The sequence below is a fragment of the Hemiscyllium ocellatum genome, chromosome 37, assembly GCF_020745735.1.
Source record: "Hemiscyllium ocellatum isolate sHemOce1 chromosome 37, sHemOce1.pat.X.cur, whole genome shotgun sequence".
Classification (NCBI taxonomy): Eukaryota; Metazoa; Chordata; class Chondrichthyes; order Orectolobiformes; family Hemiscylliidae; genus Hemiscyllium; species Hemiscyllium ocellatum.
Window position 1 is genome coordinate 21760758 of NC_083437.1, and position 17845 is coordinate 21778602.

The 17845-nt window shown below is 40.8% G+C and overlaps 1 protein-coding gene across 3 annotated transcripts in view; it reads right to left on the minus strand.

The window, feature by feature from the left end:
- Positions 1 to 17845, minus strand: part of plekhm2 (pleckstrin homology domain containing, family M (with RUN domain) member 2) — a 67182-nt gene that overhangs the window by 19440 nt on the left and 29897 nt on the right. The window contains exons 6-11 of one of the 3 annotated variants that reach the window (XM_060851820.1): positions 17057 to 17243; positions 11883 to 11921; positions 9929 to 9988; positions 7078 to 7306; positions 5473 to 6303; positions 135 to 204 (exon numbers count right to left, since the gene is read on the minus strand). In XM_060851820.1, the coding sequence (XP_060707803.1) occupies positions 135 to 204; positions 5473 to 6303; positions 7078 to 7306; positions 9929 to 9988; positions 11883 to 11921; positions 17057 to 17243 (1416 nt within the window). The remainder of the gene's footprint in view (positions 1 to 134; positions 205 to 5472; positions 6304 to 7077; positions 7307 to 9928; positions 9989 to 11882; positions 11922 to 17056; positions 17244 to 17845) is intronic. The other 2 variants (XM_060851821.1, XM_060851822.1) reach the window with 2 other exon arrangements.

The following is a 17845-nucleotide window of genomic DNA, read 5'->3' on the forward strand; positions in this document are numbered from 1 at the left end:
ATTTAAATCAAAGGAAACACCCTGCTTCCTGTAGCGACATGTGGGAAATGATGGGTCAGCACAAACAGGTTTCTTGTGTGTGATTTTAAAAATTCAAAGTGATTTTCTAATGCAGTCTTGCAGGGTGCCCTCACCTTATAAAGTTGTTCTTCATTCTCCTTGAAAACGTGAATCATCAGCAAAAGCAGCAAATTATTGTCAACCCTGAGGGGAAAGGAATGGAAACATTAATCATGAGACTGCTGCCTCCACCTATGGCAAAGGGTGTTGTAAAGCAGTGGAACAATGCACCAGGCTGTTTGTCAAATCAAACCGATTACAAAAAAATTGAGGGGAATATCAGCTTTACAATATTTTGCATGAGGATCACAAAGTATACGTTGAGGATACCTCCACCAGAACAACATTCCACGGAGTAAAAAAATGCAAATTTTTTTTCTCTATTCAGTTCAAATCTATGTGGTGCTGTTTTCAGAACAAAAAAACCTAGAGGTGACATCATCAAGAACTACGGTCACTGATTACCTGTAGACTGACAACAGAGCATTGGGTCAGTAGTAAGCAACCTAAATATTAACATTTGGGTCCAAAGATGAATATTTTGGGAATGACTGTGAGGCAGACACAAATTAGAAATACAGGTAAAGAGGAGGGGCAAGGTAAATGTAATGATGAATCTTAGAACCGTAGTACCAATAGAACAGCACAGACCACTCTAACATTTAGTGTAAATATAAGATTTTACCATTCTGCCCCTGGTTTCTTTGCCAATTACCTTAAAACTAACTTTTCTGGTAACTGACTCTTTGGCCACTGAAACAGTTCCTTTAATGATTTTGAACAACTCAGCCTAGTCTCTGCTCTAGAATCTAGAAAATCTCTTCTGAACCATCCCCACAGCCTTTATATCCTTGGAGTGTAGTACCAAAACTGGATACAATACTCAAGCATTCACAGACTGCTCTCCCTTCTTGCACGCCATTTAAAATTATTTTAGTCTATCCGGATTCTTTCAACCAAATCTTCAGCGTTGAAATGAATGCGATGATAGAATACGAGTTCATAAGACAGAGGGGAGAAAATATTCTCTCTCGCTCAAACACAGAGGGTTCAGAGTCTATGTAATTCTCTTCCCCAAAGAGTGGTGGAAAGGAGGTTCAATATTTTTAAGGCAGATGGATTCATGAATATATGGGTTAGGAAGCAAAGTGGAATTGAGGCCACAATCAGATCAGCCATGACCTTATCAAATGACAGAACAGGTTAGAAGTTCTGATTAATCAACTTGTGGCCATAATTTATTTGAAAGCACACATGTCATCACAGGAAACGGGGCTTTTCCTTTATTTAAAATTTACCTTCATACCTACTGATATAAGCAGGCAATAAGTGTGGGAACAGAGAGAGGCAATAATAGCTTTGTCATGGTGAACTCTGCATTTCATCAGACTCAGAAAGCCAACAGGTAATTATCAGTTAGGGATGCATTTTGAACAGAGGAAATACTAACTTCACATTCAATGACCGGAATGCAGTTGTGGCTGTCAGTGTGGGTTTTCAAGTAAAAAATGAGGTCTGCAGATGCTGGAGATCACAGCTGCAAATGTGTTGCTGGTCAAAGCACAGCAGGTTAGGCAGCATCTCAGGAATAGAGAATTCGACGTTTCGAGCCTGATGAAGGGCTTATGCTCGAAACGTCGAATTCTCTATTCCTGAGATGCTGCCTAACCTGCTGTGCTTTGACCAGCAACACATTTGCAGTGTGGGTTTTCAGAGGATTTGTATGGTTTGTAGCTTATGGAAGAAATCTACACTGGTACTCAGAATTATATGACAAAAACAGGCAGCAGAGTTAACTTGGGAAACTGCGGGGAAGACAATTGGATAGACCTACCAGCAAGGAGCTTAGGCATCCACAATAGTGAGGCTGGTAAAGAAAAGGTGGCGGGTCACGCAGCTGAAAAGCTAATGGAAAGACTCCTATAGAACCTTATCTTGGAGGAACAGCTGGAGTTCTCAGAAGAAAAGCAAATTCCAGACAGTGGCAGCACACCTTTGGGGTTGGCCCCAGGAATACCAATCGAAATTTTGTACGAATATGGATAGGGGTAGGCATTCCACCCCTGGAGTCTGCTCCAGTATTCAATAAGAATCATGGCTGATCAAAACCTCAAAATAACACTTCTACCTACCATCAATAAACTGCTTAACAAGAATCTATCTATCTCGATCTTAAAAATATTCAAGCACTCTGCTTCCATCATCATTTCTGGGCCAGAATTCCAAAAGAATCACAACACTCAGAAAATAACTTGTCTAATAGGTTTAAAATGGGCAACCCCCTCATTTATAAACAGTGATCCCTCATTCTAGATTCTCCATTAAGACAAATCGGCCACTCCACACCTACCCTATCAAGGTATTTCAGGATTTTATGTTCCAATAGTCACTTCTTATTTTTCTACGCTTCAGCAAAGACAGTCTACCCTGTCCAACTTTTCCCCACAGGACAACTTGTCCATTCCAGGTATTTGTTTTGTAAATCTTCTTGGATTTGCCTCCAAAGCATTTATATTCTTCTTTAAATAAAGTCACCAACATTTTCATAATACTTCAGGTATGATCTCACTTGTATAACTGAAGCATAATTTCCCTTTTATTTTTAATTTCATAGAAGGAACAACGCAAGTCTTTGTACCTAAACTGTGAATAATAGTCATGATAAAATCATAAGACAGAGGAGTAAATTTGTTTTGCCATTCAATCGTTGCTTATAGGTTTCTCAACCTCATTTTCCTGCTTTCTTCCTGTAACCTTTGATCCCCTTGGGAATCAAGAACTTATCTATCTCGGTTTTAAATATACTGAAATACCTGGCTTCTACGGCAATGAATTCCACAGATTCACCACTCACTGACTAAAAAAACAAACTCTCCTTATCTCCATTCTAAAAGATCTTCTCTTTAATCTAAGGCTGTACCCTTGCGTCCTGGTCTCTCCTGCCCATGAAAACATCTTCCCTACATTTACTTTGTCCAGGCTGTTCAGTATTCTGTAAGCTTCAATCAGATTTCAGCTATCTCCTTCAGAGCTCTAAGGTGTAGCTTATCTAGTCCAGGCAATTCACCCACATTCAGGTCTTTCAGTTTTTGACACATTCTCCTTAGTGATAGCAACCATACTCATCTCTGCTCTCTGCTCCCTGCTCCCCCCCCTCCCCCCCCCCATCCCAGACTCTCATGAATTTTTAGGATATTACTCAAGTCTTCCACTGTGAAGACTGATGCAAAGCACTTATTCAATTCCTCAGCCATTTCTTTGTTCCTCATTATGACTTCCCGAGCTTACTCTCATATCTAGTCTTCTCCCTCCTTATTTCTTTCTTCTTTGTCCTCTGTTGATCTTTGTAGTCTTCCCAATTCCCTTCGCCACATTATATGCTTTCTCTTATGCAGTGCCTGACTTCCCTGGTCAGCCATGATTGCTTCATCCTCCCTTTAGTATGCTTCTTTTTCCCTCACAATGAATTTATGCTCTCTAATAGCTCTCAGAAACTCCTGCTATTGCTGTTCCATTGGCTTTCCTGCTAGGCTCCTCCCCCAATCAATTCTGATCAGCTCCTCCCTCATGCCTCTGTAGTTGTCTTTATTCAACTGTATCACATCTGATTCCTCCTTCTCCCTCTCGAATTGCAGAGTAAGTTCTATCATATTATGATCATTGCCTCCTAAGGGTTCCTTCACTTTAAGTCTTCCTTATCAGCTGTAGTTATATGACCCTTTGATCTGTTTCTTATAAATTCTGTGTCTAAGATCTTCCTGATGAAGGAGCAGCGCTGTGAAAGCTGGTGTTTTCAAACTGGACTATAAACTGGTGTTGTGTGATTTTTTTTGACTGTGAATAATAGTGTTTGGTCTGCTTAAATTTTTTTGACATACATTAAAGATTTTGTTTATAACACACAAAATTCTGTGGTGCAGTTCTGTTGGGTTAATTGTTTGGAATACTACTTTAAATGTTGTGGCCCCCAACAGGATTGGAATACTTAGCAAATATTAACACAGAGCACTCACTTAGTACTTTATCCATGCTTTCCCACCACCAGCAAATCCCCGCTTTGGTCCTTAATCAGTCCCTTCACTCCTGACACTTTACTATTGATGTGTTAATTTAAGTAATGCAATTCCTTTCATTTGCTTTCTGCATTTTTAATATTTGGTCTGATGCTCCTGCATTTGATCAAACTGGTACCTGCTAAAACCTTTACTTCAGCTTTATCCTACTCTAACTGTTTAGGAATGCAGAGAACTCTGGCTTTGGTTGCTGTCCTGTTCCCTATATATGGAAAGGTACTTGAGAACTACGCCTGAACCACCTGTTCTTTAAGGAGCCACAATTGCTCCAATACATTGCTGTCTCCCAATCTTTGGCTTCAATTTATGGAGCCAAATTTGGTCTCAGCCAAAATTAACCATCCTCTAGTGAAGTATTATTATTCTACATTCCTCCTTTCTCGGCCCCGTACAATCTAAGCCTTATGATAAGTCAATCATTATTCTTGAAGTGCTCCCTGACTGTGACATGTTTTACTTACATAGAGCACTTTAGTTACAGAATAAAAACTCCTTCCACTCAGGTTTATTTTGACATATTTTCACTACAGCAGTCAGCACTTCAAGTAAAATGGTCAGTGAGGGATAATCTTGTCCACAAGACCTGCTTTGATACTGCCTAAATGTTTTCCCATGTAGGACGATAATAAGTGAATACAAAAATTCAGTTTCACTTTACCAGTTTGGGTTGCCCTCAAATCAGTCCCCAGAGGTGAATGGTTAATCCAATACTCTATCCAGGTCCCTCAATATTGAGAGATTTGGGTTATTACCTCATCAATTATATCATAGAAATACAGAAACTAGAAGAGGACGCCATTAATATCATGGATAATCCTCTATCTCAATGCCATATTCCTATCTTTCCATACTCCATGATACTTATGCATAAAAAACTTTCCTTAATTAGTCTCCATAACCTTATGCATTAGCAAGTTCCACAGGTTAGCCAGCCTCCGTGAATAAATATTGCCTCATGTGTATTAAATGACCTACCCCATATCTTCAGACTGCGACTCCTGGAATGGAGAAACTCAATACACAGAAACTACAGCACAGATCTGAACCTTAATGTTGTATAGGACAGATTGGTAATTGAGAAAATTGACAGAGATATCAATAAGAGGGAGGTGAATAGTATTTTGTTTACTGAAAGCAGCAGTGTGAAAGATCTTGAGGAATATTAGGAACAGCCAGGTTGACAAAATCTCCTTTTATGGTCTGGAGGTTCAGACGAACACGAACAGCTTCCATTAAGTTTACGGCTTCGATGAGGCAAGTACTAAACTTAATATTGTTTATTCTTTACTCCAACTAAAATGAAATATGGTTAGAATATTTAATAATCACACCACTTTACCTGAAGTCAGCAGGGTGGGTTAATTCAGAGGGACTGCTTTGAGCTTTCTCTTCCTCCTCTGTACTCTCAGAGCTCACGGTCTGAATTTGCAATTGTTCCACGCTGGCCTCTGATATTTGGCCGGTTTCAACATCAGCCTGTTTATCCTGTTCTGGAAGAGCCTCTGCATATTCTGTCCTGTGGCTGTCTGACTCGTCTACAGGAGGGATTTTCTCTCCTTGGCACATTTCTGCGCCAGCAGTTTCATGGCCACTAAAAACATGCGCTGATTGGCTTTCCCCTGTAGTGTCATAGTGGCAGCTACCTGCTCCAGGAGCACTTGGACTTTCGACGGTAAACTTGTAGAAATCCACGGGAGGTGGCATCTGCTCACTATATTGGCTAAACGGAGGTTCATCCGGGGCTCCCCCCGGGACAGAAGTCCGAAAGGGCTGCTCAGGTAGGTGATCACTATCTGACATCCAGGTTTTTGCATCCAACGTCCCATTGAGCTGCTTCATCACCTTGCTCAAGGGATGCCCAACACTGTTCATAGAAGTGTCCTTCATCTGTGGTATTAACAGACCTGGCTGAGGAGCATCCACATCAGACTCTCTATGTGTCACTAGTGACATCTTGCCCTGGGAGTTGCAATTCTCTTCACCAGTGTCAATCCCTTGGAGTTTCTGTAAACCCATTTCTTCATTCTGTTCTTCTGGTTCAGCATCACTGCTCTGTTTGGACTTTGCACTTTCTCCTGTCGATAGTTGTACCTCTGTAGTTTTAGAATCTAGAATTTGTTCCTCGGATTTTGTTCTCTTCTTTTTGGGTGTTCTCCTCTTCTTTGCTAATCTATGGAATTGAAATGACTAAAGATTATAAACAGCAACTCCTTCAATGTTTCGGAAGGAATTGTACCAGACACAGCACCTTTCACAACCTCAAAGCATTCCAACTCAATTTAGCACAACTACCCTCTTTGTGAATTAGAGTTATTGTTATAAACAGTTTGCAAAAAAGTCAGCTTTTTAAAATTCATGCATGGGATGTGGGTGTCATTAGTTTGGCCAGCAGTTATTATCCCTAATTGCCTAGAGAGCAGTTAAGAGTCAACCACATTGCTGTGGACTCACATGTAGGCCAGACCAAGTCAGGGTGACAGATTTCCTTCCCTAAAGGACATTAGTGAACCAGATGGGACTTTCGTTACTGGCAGCAATGGCTTCAAGGTCATTATTCGTCTCTCATTTCCAGAGTATTATTGATTTCAAATTACACCATGTGCAATGGCAAGGTTCAAATCCAGGTCTCCAGAACATTATCAGGGTTTCTGGATTAATGGTCTTGTGATAATACCATTACGTCATCACCTACTCCCTCACAAAATCTCACGAACAGCAGTGTGGCTAGAACTATATATTTTTAGAAAAACATGATAGCAACTGGGAAATAATTATTGGTGAGGACTTTCAGAGAAAACAAAGCCCTGTCTGGCCCTCAAAGGCACAGAAAGCAGTTAATACCAATGTTTTTAAGAGGCTGGGATTAAAAATATTTTAGTATGTTTCCAGGCAAAAATTACTCCACACCCAACTCCCCAGTAAAGCCCGTTTTACAATGGCTGACCTAATTACTTCAAGGTCTGCACTATTCTCCTGGAGATCTGGTGTGCTCTCTTCTCTCTGGGGCTCAGAACATGGCACCACAGTGTCACTTGTTGTAAGGATAGATCCCTCGGTCTCATTATTGAAAGGGTTGTAGCGCAGGGTTGGACTCCTAGTTTTGTTGTTTGATGGCAGACTCTCTGAAGTTCCAGATCGGGGACAGCTGCTGACCGTGTCCGTCAATTCACCCTCTAGAGAAGAAAAAAATACAAAAATATGGAAGCCAATGTTTATTTTAGGAATTGTCTTCATTCAAATGCAAGTATATATTATCTTAAATTAACAAAACAACAAGGAGAATGGATTTATTTGAAGCAGCATTTTATGAAAGACTGATGAGATAGTGTACCATTGAGTTCATTTCCCATAATTACCTGTAAACCTATAATTAGGGTTGTACATCCCATCACTTAATACCGGTACTATATTGTGTGGAGAGATTCATTATCCAGAATTTTAAAGATAAAGATATTGCTGTTTCAGAAATGTACTTAAGCTGCTTTAATTTCTTCTGTGAAAGTAGGGGGGAAATGAGTTATAAAGATAGACTGTGACTTTTTCCACTGGAGCGTAGGAGATTGAGGGATGACCTCAGAGGTTTATAAAATCACAAGGTGCTTTGATGAGGTGAGTAGAAAAGATTTTTTTTCCCTGAGGTGGCAGAATTCAGAACTAGAGGGCATGTTTTTAAGGTGAGAGTAGAAAGATTTAAAACAGAAAGGAGAAGGAACCTTTTTGATTTAAACACAGAGTGGTTTGTATGTGGAGTGAACTGCCAGAAGAACTGGTGGAAGTAGGTACAGTTACAACATTTAAAAGATGTTTAGATAAGTAGATGAATAGGCAACGTTTGGAAGGATATGGGCCAAATGCAGGAAAGTGGGACTAGTTTGGTTTGGGAACATGGTTGGCAGAGACTAGTTGGACTGAAGAGTCTGTTTCCATTCTTTACAACTATGATTGGTGGCTTACTTGAATGAGAGCCAATCTACAGGGTTCAGTCATTTCTCTGGTATAATGCAGGAACTTTTAAATATAAAACAATACAGATCCAATGCAAAGACCCAAGGAAATCAGGAGGAATAGCAACCAAACATTTTGAAGACCACACACAAACTTATCTTAGTCAGATTCTAAGAGTTGATTTTTTTTGAGGAGTTGGAGTAGGGATAAAAGTAAAAGTTGACTCTACGCTAGTGTACAGGAGACACTGGGGCAGTATTATATCAGCAGTGGTCAATTAACAGGCCATTTCCAGGAATGCTGTCCAGTTCAGGTCTCAAGGCTGGACAGCCCAAAGAGCAAAGCCAGGGTTGAATGTCCCAGGATGAGGGCACCTTGCTATGAAGAATTTCTTCAAAAGCAAATTAGGGACTCTCCTGGCAGTGTACTGGATTTTGAAGGTATGGCCATGATGTAAATCATCTCCTGCTTACTGCTGAATGTGCTCATCAAGAACAATTCAAGAACATAAAATGCCTGCCATTCTACTGAAGCCAACAAAACAGGAGCAGGAATAGTGGGATGGGAGGTAGTTGAGGAAGTCTAGGTGGAGGAAGGTTCTGAACACTTGTACAAATAAAGACCAAGGGTTAGTTTATGATCAATTCTCATATCTGGAATCAATCACCCTAAGCTGACAGAATTCTCAAAAGACAGATATGAAGCAGAGTGAGACCAACGTGAATGATAGTGTGGAACTGTATCATTTTGGCAGTGTGCAACTTCAAGTTTATAATATTCTTGGCAATAGGCAACCTAATGTTGAAATTCTCAATGTCCTCTATAGTGATCTTTGAAAAATCATTTAGCCATATTTCTAGATAGTTCCATCTGCAAAGAATCTGAGCACAACATGTGGCAAAAGAAGTTATGTTTGAACAGTTATGCTTTACTGCAGTGCAAAGATCCAATTACACTTTGTAACTTGATTAGGCCACAATGACATAAAAAAGGTGGATTAAATTTAACTTAAAATACAGATAGTGGTTGTGCACAATTAATATTATGGAAAGTCATTGATTAGGTTAGGTTGAGCTACAGCATATAAAACAAACAAATTTTTAAAAATCTAAAAAGGAAATGTGACCATGCAGATACTCCACTGGAAAGCTGGGCCTTATTTCAATAGAGGAACTGCATTATATTAAGCAATATTCAGGTTTCTTAACTTTTACTCAACAGTTCTACAGTAAAAATACAATAAAATGAGACTACAGTTAATTCAAAGTAAAAATAAAATCCCTCAATATTACTCCGTCATCCAGGATTACAGTAGCAGTAAAAGATAAACTATTCACAACACATTGGACTATAGCAATATTAGTAATTAATAAATTATTCTTACAGGCAAGATATGTTTGTTAATGGAAACCTATGCCAATGCAAAAGGCGAATGTGTGCAGGAGATATCTGGCATTGCCTTTCCCAATGGCTGCCAGCTACTAGCCATCTACCTGAGGTGCTAGTGACAATGTTCCTGAGCTGTGCTTTTATATATAAAAAGGTTGTTAAAATGCAAGAACTAAAAAGGTTGTATTTATCAAAGTAGTACACAGTGCAATTGATTTCTGTAAAAGAGCCAGATTCCCATTGTGAATCCCATCACCACAGAATTATGAATCATGTTAAAGATTTCAATTCATGATTTTCGGCCATTACCTATTTTCCTTTGTCTAACATATTCCCACCAAATACACAAATAAACACCAATTTTAGCAGCCCTAGCAAGCATGCAATTTGGGAGTGTGTTAGGGGCAAAGCATGCAGCAAGCAGCAAGAGTGTGTGATACACAAGCCTAAAAGAGTCCCACCTTCCCAGTCTGTGCTGGGTATGGACTGTGCTGCTGGAAAGACATCTCCAAAATCATAATCTATAATGAAAAGAAGAGACAGAAACAAAAAAAGAAACAAAATCTGTAACAAATGAAAATCATGGTACAATATTCAAATAGCATGAGGTGAACTTCCATTGTACATGGATGTCAAAATGATTGTTGGTTATTCCAGCAAGCCTGCAGCCAATTTCAAATGCCTTTCTACCACCCTTGTACAGGTGCTGGATATAGGATGAGATGGGACAGCTAATCCCACAGGAAATGGATGATGTTTTGTATTCTGGGACCTTTGGTTTTGAACAGACAGCTGAAATAAAGAGGCACTGTTGGACATACCAATCATGCAGATGCAATGAGTTTGGACATGATGCTGCAATACAAAAACAATGTCCCCAAATAGCAATCATACAAAGTCAACAGATGACTGGTAAATGCAAGGCGACTTCCTGTCTCTAACTTGACACACACTGATGAAATTAGTAAATTGCTGTTTCAATACTGTATCCTCTGCTTGATCAATAAAAGACTCACCAGAGAGACACAGTGCTGACAGAAACACACAGCTATACTTTAACAGCATGGGATAATTTTAAATACACTGCTGTAAGCTCCTCGTACAAATATTGTTGTGCAACTCTGGTATTTATCAAGCTCACTGAGTCTCCACCCTCTTCACCTGCTGTGGGTTATTACTCAATTGAGATGGGATAAATAGGCAAACTCTTTTCCCTGGAGTTGGGGAGTCCAGAACGAGAGGCACAGGTTTAGGGTGAGAGGGGGAAAGATATAAAAGAGGAAGCGGTGGAGGCTGGTACAATTGCAATATTTAAGAGGCATTTGGATGGGTATATGAATAGGAAGAATTTGGAGGGATATGGGCCAGGAGCTGGCAGGTGGGACTAGATTGGGTTGGGATATCTGGTCGGCATGGACCGGTTGGACCGAAGGGTCTGTTTCCATGCTGTACATCTTTATGACTAATTGCACTTAGTTCGTAGTCACTCACCAATTTTTCACATTTTCATTACAGATGATAGCAACAAACCAATGGATAGCAATGGCGAAACATCACTGGTTGTGTTCTAATTATATGCTGTGCTGTAAAACGCATTCAATATTTGAAATTGGAGAGTTGCAATTAACCAGAGATCCAGACATTGATGCCTGTAAGGCAGTGCACCAAAACAGAAAGCGTTGGTGACAACTGATTTCATTGGGAGTGGTATAGCTGATTACAAACCTCTGATGATTTAGTCACTATTCTCTGGCCTTAAAGCAAAATAAATTACAGTCTGCTGGACCATTCTTGGGATCTCCAACAAGTTCGCTATGCTCAACAATGGTCAGACTGCAGCAGCTTCTCTCAGGAATGTGCCATTAATGTGAGTTTGAATAGCAATGCCCATACCTCAAGAATAAATTAAAAGGTGAAATAGATTAATGGATAAGTATTTTCTAGGTGCAGCATCTGGCCAGCTATACAGAAAATGAAAACGTTGAATACGCAGCATATAAAATTGCCCTCTCAGCCTCTCCAAATGATGCCCAGTGATATTCCAATTGCAAAGTTTATATATAAATCATCTAAATGAATTCACTGCATGATTGAGATCCCTATTCAGAAACTGCATACTCAATGTTCTGCAGATCTGAGAGAGTTGGACATTCTTCAGTCCTTCACCATGTCTTTCAATTGTACTCGTGAATTGTGTAGGCAGGATTTGCGCTGACTGAAATTTAATAACATTAAATCTTTACATTGTCTGAATATCAACCTTTTGAACAAAAATGGTCCTTTCTCACTTCAAATCATTTTCTCTCCAATGCAGTAAGCTCAGCAAGTCTCACTTCATATATTATCCATAGAATTGGAATAAAAAAAGTTTCTAATATTTGTTGAAGAGCCTGCCAATTAAAAAACAAGACATACCTATAAGTGGTCGTATCACATTGCTGTCCCTCCAATGCACTGCAGGAACAAATGTAAGAACGTTCACACTGTGTAGTTACCACCACTGGGTTATGTTATCTTATAACTTCCTGATAAAAAATATTGAATTCTATATTTCACCAGTTAGAATGACCAGGTAGCTGGCATGAGTCAACAGAAATCGATAAGTTCAGTTGTAAGACAAAGAACAACCCAGGCTAAAATATAGCTGGGGGCATAGTGCCATCTTTGGTGTGTGGTCTCACCCTTCCTTCTCATTCCATCAACTACGTTCGAGCAACATATGACCTTGCAGAGGTTTATAAAATCATGAGGGGTATTGATAGGGTGAACAGCCAATGTCTTTTTCTTAGGTGGGGAGTCCAAAATTAGAAGAGACAGGTATAAATTGAGAGGGAAAGGACCTGAGGTGTAATCTTTTCACACAGAAGTTGGTACGTATGTGGAACAAGGTGCCAGAGGAAATGGCGGAGGCAGGTACAATTACAAGCTTTAAAAGGCATCTGGATGGGTATGCAAACAGGAAAGGTTGAGCGAGATATCAGCCAAATGCTGGTAAATGGGACTAGGTCAGATTGGGATGTCTGGTCGGTGCAGATGAGTTGGACCAAAGGGTCTATTTCCATATTGTATAACTCTTTGTTTCCATTATCCAAGTCTTTAAATTGTTGGGGTTGAGAGGACAATGAAAGATTTTAATTCATGCCATCTTCCCCATTACTCCACATGGTATTCATAATCAGCACCATCTTCTGATTGTACCTGGTTTTTCTATTGAAAACTAGCTTGCCAATTTACTGCATTGTAACTTCAAAACTAACTTTTCCTGCAACATGAGCAAATTAGAAATATCCAAGATTTAACGTACAAAAATCTTCTGCGTGACTAATACTGCAGAGATGTTTCTTGGCAGCACAATACTACCAGCTGCAGCTCCTATTAGTATAGAAATGGCCGAATTTTTATACAGGATGATTAAGTATAGCAACACATGATTATGAATAGCAACACAAAATACACTGGGGCAGGAGGCAAATCTGCCCCTACAAATCCCCAAATTGCCCAGAAATTTTCCCTCATTCAGCGACTAACCAGATTAAAATGGGGAATAATGGAGATTGTTACATGACAGGACAGAGGGGCCACAAGGCACTGCTGGGGGTGAAAGAGAAACAGGCTGGAAGATAGAGTGGGAGAGAAAGGGAAGCCACAGACAGGATAACTAGGAAAATCTGAAATAACAGAGGTAATGAATCATTTTCAAATAAATGTGGTTATCTCTAGCTTAAGGCTGCACGTGTTCAGGAGCTACACTACAGAAAGATTATGATGGATGCTATTGTAATAAACACTGTGCCAATGGTTACATTCAAATAAGAGATTAGTTAAAATATTCCAGCTTTTTGAAAATCTGATGGAAATGCATTTTCTGGCAAAAGTGAGTTTACTGTTTTTTTCCGCGTAGAAATATGTGTCAGTTATGCTGAAAAAAAACTTTTGTTAATTTATACCTTTTGCCTTGTGCAAATTTAAATACTGTGGCATCTAGGAAATTAATGTTTCCCTTGTATATTGTGATGTTAACATTAATGGGGTTGATAACTGAGGATGTTGATGAATTCTTCTAGTTCTGCTTCTGTTATAAGGTTAGAATGAAATCATGTCTGCAGTTCAAATAAGCTTCAATCATTAATTCAAGATGATGTTATTATGTGACCACATGACCTAATAAAAGAGTTAGTAAGAATGAAAATGTGACCCCCAAAAAACCAAAGAGTAACCCCCAAAAACAAAGTGCCTTGAAATACAGGATGCATCCTTTCATATTTAAGGAAGACAGTATAGCCAGTGGGAGTGAAACTACTTTCCAAGTCAGTGTGACATAGGTGAAACTATTTCAGTGGCTCATGCTATTGCTGCTTGAGGTGGCACTGTCTGTGCCACTTGATGGCATATAATATTTAACGTGAACCTAATCTATTCTGGAATCTGCAGTTAAAAGTAAATGCAATTAGCAGTGGAAGTTAATGGGCTTTGCATAATGGCATTATGCATCAAAAGTCAATATAAAATCTGATGTCTCTCAAGGACCCAGCTGTGGAAACTTTCAGAAAATCATAAAGTAATCCTAATTCTATACTCAAGGGTAAAAGTTGAGATGGAAAAAAACCGCCAGAGAGTTCCATAGGCTCGAATGATGTCTCAGTTTGCTTATGGCATACTTTATAGCTTAATGCATTTGACTTGGCTGACGCATTGACAATTCTTGAATTGCGGCTCCAGTCATTATTTGTATAGAGTTTGAAACTGAAGAGTTTGCACTGCAATCCACCAATTTGTGTAGCTTGGAACATACTAACTCCAGAAGGAAAACTGTGCTTTTCCTGCAGTCTCCTTAGATCAAGTATTGCATGACTGGATGTATATATAGGCTTGTAGTATCTGTTGGTAACAGAAGTTATTTTTGATTAGGCAGCAGAGTGGTCCTTCTTTCATAATAGATATAGACTTGGTGCCCATAATGCTGAAGATGGGATACTGTGTATCCACCACCAGTAAAGCAGTTATAGTTACATCTGTACTTAATAATTATTAGTTGGCAGCTATTCTGTACTGTACAGGGTCAGTAGGCAAGGTAGTTGCCAAGCATGCTTCTTGGGGTCTACAACAGAAACGCTGAGACAAGGTGAATGTTCATCTCTGATAGTAAAAGGATTCGGCTAATCACGTTCCTGTGCTGGTTCGGCCATTCAACAAGATCACGGTCAATCTACAAATTAATTCCATATAGTCAACTTTGCCCCATTTTCCTTAATATCTATGGCAAACAAAACCTATCAGTTTTAAAATTGATCAATCTAGTATCAATTGCCATTTCCTTAAGAGGGTACCAAACTTTTACAACCTTTTCCATGAGGAAATTATTCCTAAAGTTCATTGTCTCAGCATGCTCCTGCCCCACTGAACTCATCTCTACCTATCTCGACACTGTCCTATCTCCCCTAGTCCAGAAACTCCCCACATACATTCGAGACACCACCCACGCCCTCCACCTCCTCCAAGACTTCCGTTTCCCTGGCCCCCAATGCCTCATCTTCACCATGGATGTCCAATCTCTCTACAACTCCATCCGCCATGACCAGGGCCTCCAAGGCCTCCGTTTTTTTCCTCTTCAGACATCCCCAACAGTACCCTTCCACCGACACTCTCATTCGTTGGGCCGAACTGGTCCCCACCCTTAACAATTTCTCCTTCGAATCCTCCCATTTCCTCCAGACCAAAGGGGTGGCGCCATGGGCACACATATGGGCCCCAGCTATGCCTGTCTTTTTGTTGGCTACGTAGAACAGTTGATTTTCCATAATTATACCGGCACCACTCCCCATCTCTTCCTCCACTATATTGATGACTGCATTGCCACCACCTCGTGCTCCCGCGAGGAGGTTGAGCAATTCACCAACTTCACCAACAAATTCCACCCGAACCTTAAATTTACCTGGACCATCTCTGACACCTCCCTCCCCTTCCTGGACCTCTCCATCTCCATTAATGACGACCGACTTGACACTGACATTTTTTACAAACCCACCGACTCCCACAGCTACCTGGATTACACCTCTTCCCACCCTACCTCTTGCAAAAATGCCATCCGGTATTCCTAATTCCTCCGCCTCCGCCATATCTGCTCCCAGGAGGACCAGTTCCACCACAGAACACACCAGATGGCCTCCTTCTTTAGAGACTGCAATTTCCCTTCCCACGTGGTTAAAGATGCCCTCCAATGCATCTCGTCCACATCCCGCACCTCCGCCCTCAGACCCCACCCCTCCAACCATAAGGACAGAACTCCCCTGGTGCTAACCTTCCACCCTACAAACCTTCGCATAAACCAAATCATCTGCCAACATTTCCGCCACCTCCAAAAAGACCCCACCACGAAGAATATATTTCCCTCCCCACCTCTTTCCGTCTTGCGCAAAGACTGTTCCCTCCGTAACTACCTGGTCAGGTCCACGTCCCCCTACAACTCACCCTCCCATCCTGGCACTTTCCCCTGCCACCGCAGGAACTGTAAAACCTGTGCCCACACCTCCTCCCTCACCTCTATCCAAGGCCATAAAGGAGCCTTCCACATCCATCAAAGTTTTACTTGCATATCCACTAATATCATTTATTGCATCCGTTGCTCCCTACGCGGTCTCCTTTACATTGGGGAGACTGGGCACCTCCTAGCAGAGCGCTTTAGGGAACATCTCCGGGACATCTGCACCAATCAACCACACCGCCCTGTGGCCCAACATTTCAACTCCCCTCTCCCACTCTGCCGAGGATATGGAGGTCCTGGGCCTCCTTCACCACCGCTCCCTCACCACCAGACACCTGGAGGAAGAACGCCCCATCTTCCGCCTCGGAACACTTCAACCCCAGGGCATCAATGTGGACTTCAACAGTTTCCTCATTTCCCCTTCCCCCACCTCATCCTAGTTCCAAACTTCCAGCTCAACACTGTCCCCCATGAGTTGTCCGGACTTGTCCTAACTGCCTATCTTCTTTTCCACCTATCCACTCCACCCTCTCCTCCCTGACCTTTCACCTTCATCTCCTCCCCCACTCACCCATTGTACTCTATGCTACTTTCTCCCCACCCCCACCCCCCTCTAGCTTATCTCTCCACGCTTCAGGCTCACTGTCTTTATTCCTGATGAAGGGCTTTTGCCCGAAACGGCGATTTCGCTGCACTTTGGATGCTGCCTGAACTGCTGCGCTCTTCCAGCACCACTAATCCAGAATCTGGTTTTCAGCATCTGCAGTCATTGTTTTTACTCTCAGTACATCACGAAAGTTGGACATCTGGAATACAATGCTGGGAAGGTACTTCAGGCTGATAACCTCAAATTTTTAAAATGCACTTGGATGAACAACTGAAGTGTCATAATATTCCAGGGCCTAGTGTGGGAACAATGGACTAGCATAGGCAGCGGTATATATTTGCAGTACAGACTTGATGGGCCAAAAGGCTTCTTCCGTACTGTATGATTCATATAACAGCCAGAATTCTCACAAATCACTGCAAGTATTATAAGCTTAAACACATGAATACACTCAATGTGAACAAGTTTACAATGAGATGACTGGATTCTTTGGATACTTACCCTCACTGGAGGGTGCGATGGCACTATCGTCCCATTCTAGATTAGTGGAGGTGACAGAGTTGAATGAATTGAGTGACAGGCTGTCAGAACCATGCACAGAATTGGGCAGGCGCTCTTCAAAGTCCAGCAAGTGCAGCGGTTTATAATATTCTGGCATATATGGAGCCAGGTCCAGGTAGGGAACGTCCTAGATTTAAAGAAACAAACAATTGAATAGACAGTGACCAGGAGCCAAAATAAAACATCTTAAGAGTGAAGTTTTAAGGTGAAGAGCCAATAAAAAAAACAAATTTCCTTATGAATAAAGCCTGCACTTTCATCAGTATTAGAGGCAGTTCAGAACATGGATTGAAATGTTTTTCACTTGCATTAGATCCAGACTTTCCACAAGCATGTAGTTTGCTTTATTATTAATATTGTTAATCTCTAGGGAGGTAAGGAATAGTGAACTTTATCCCTATCAAAAAGTAAATCAAGTCAAGGTTCCAAAATAAATACAAGTCACGCATTTCACAGGTTCACTCATTCTCTAGGTCTAATGTTCTCTTGGTTGGGCAACTCAGGTTTAGAATTACATTCACATGAAATCGATATTTGTTATAAATTCTGAATCTTGGAGACAGCCACAGACCAAGAAGAAACTTGTTTATAATCTAACTGCCAAGAAAAAAAACACATTCTTAAAACTGCTCTTGGTGAATCTTTCAGCCAGCCATGTGGACCTCCCAGAAAGGGAGCCTGTGCCACTATCAAGGCCGTGCAAACAGATATTGACATATAGATGATAAT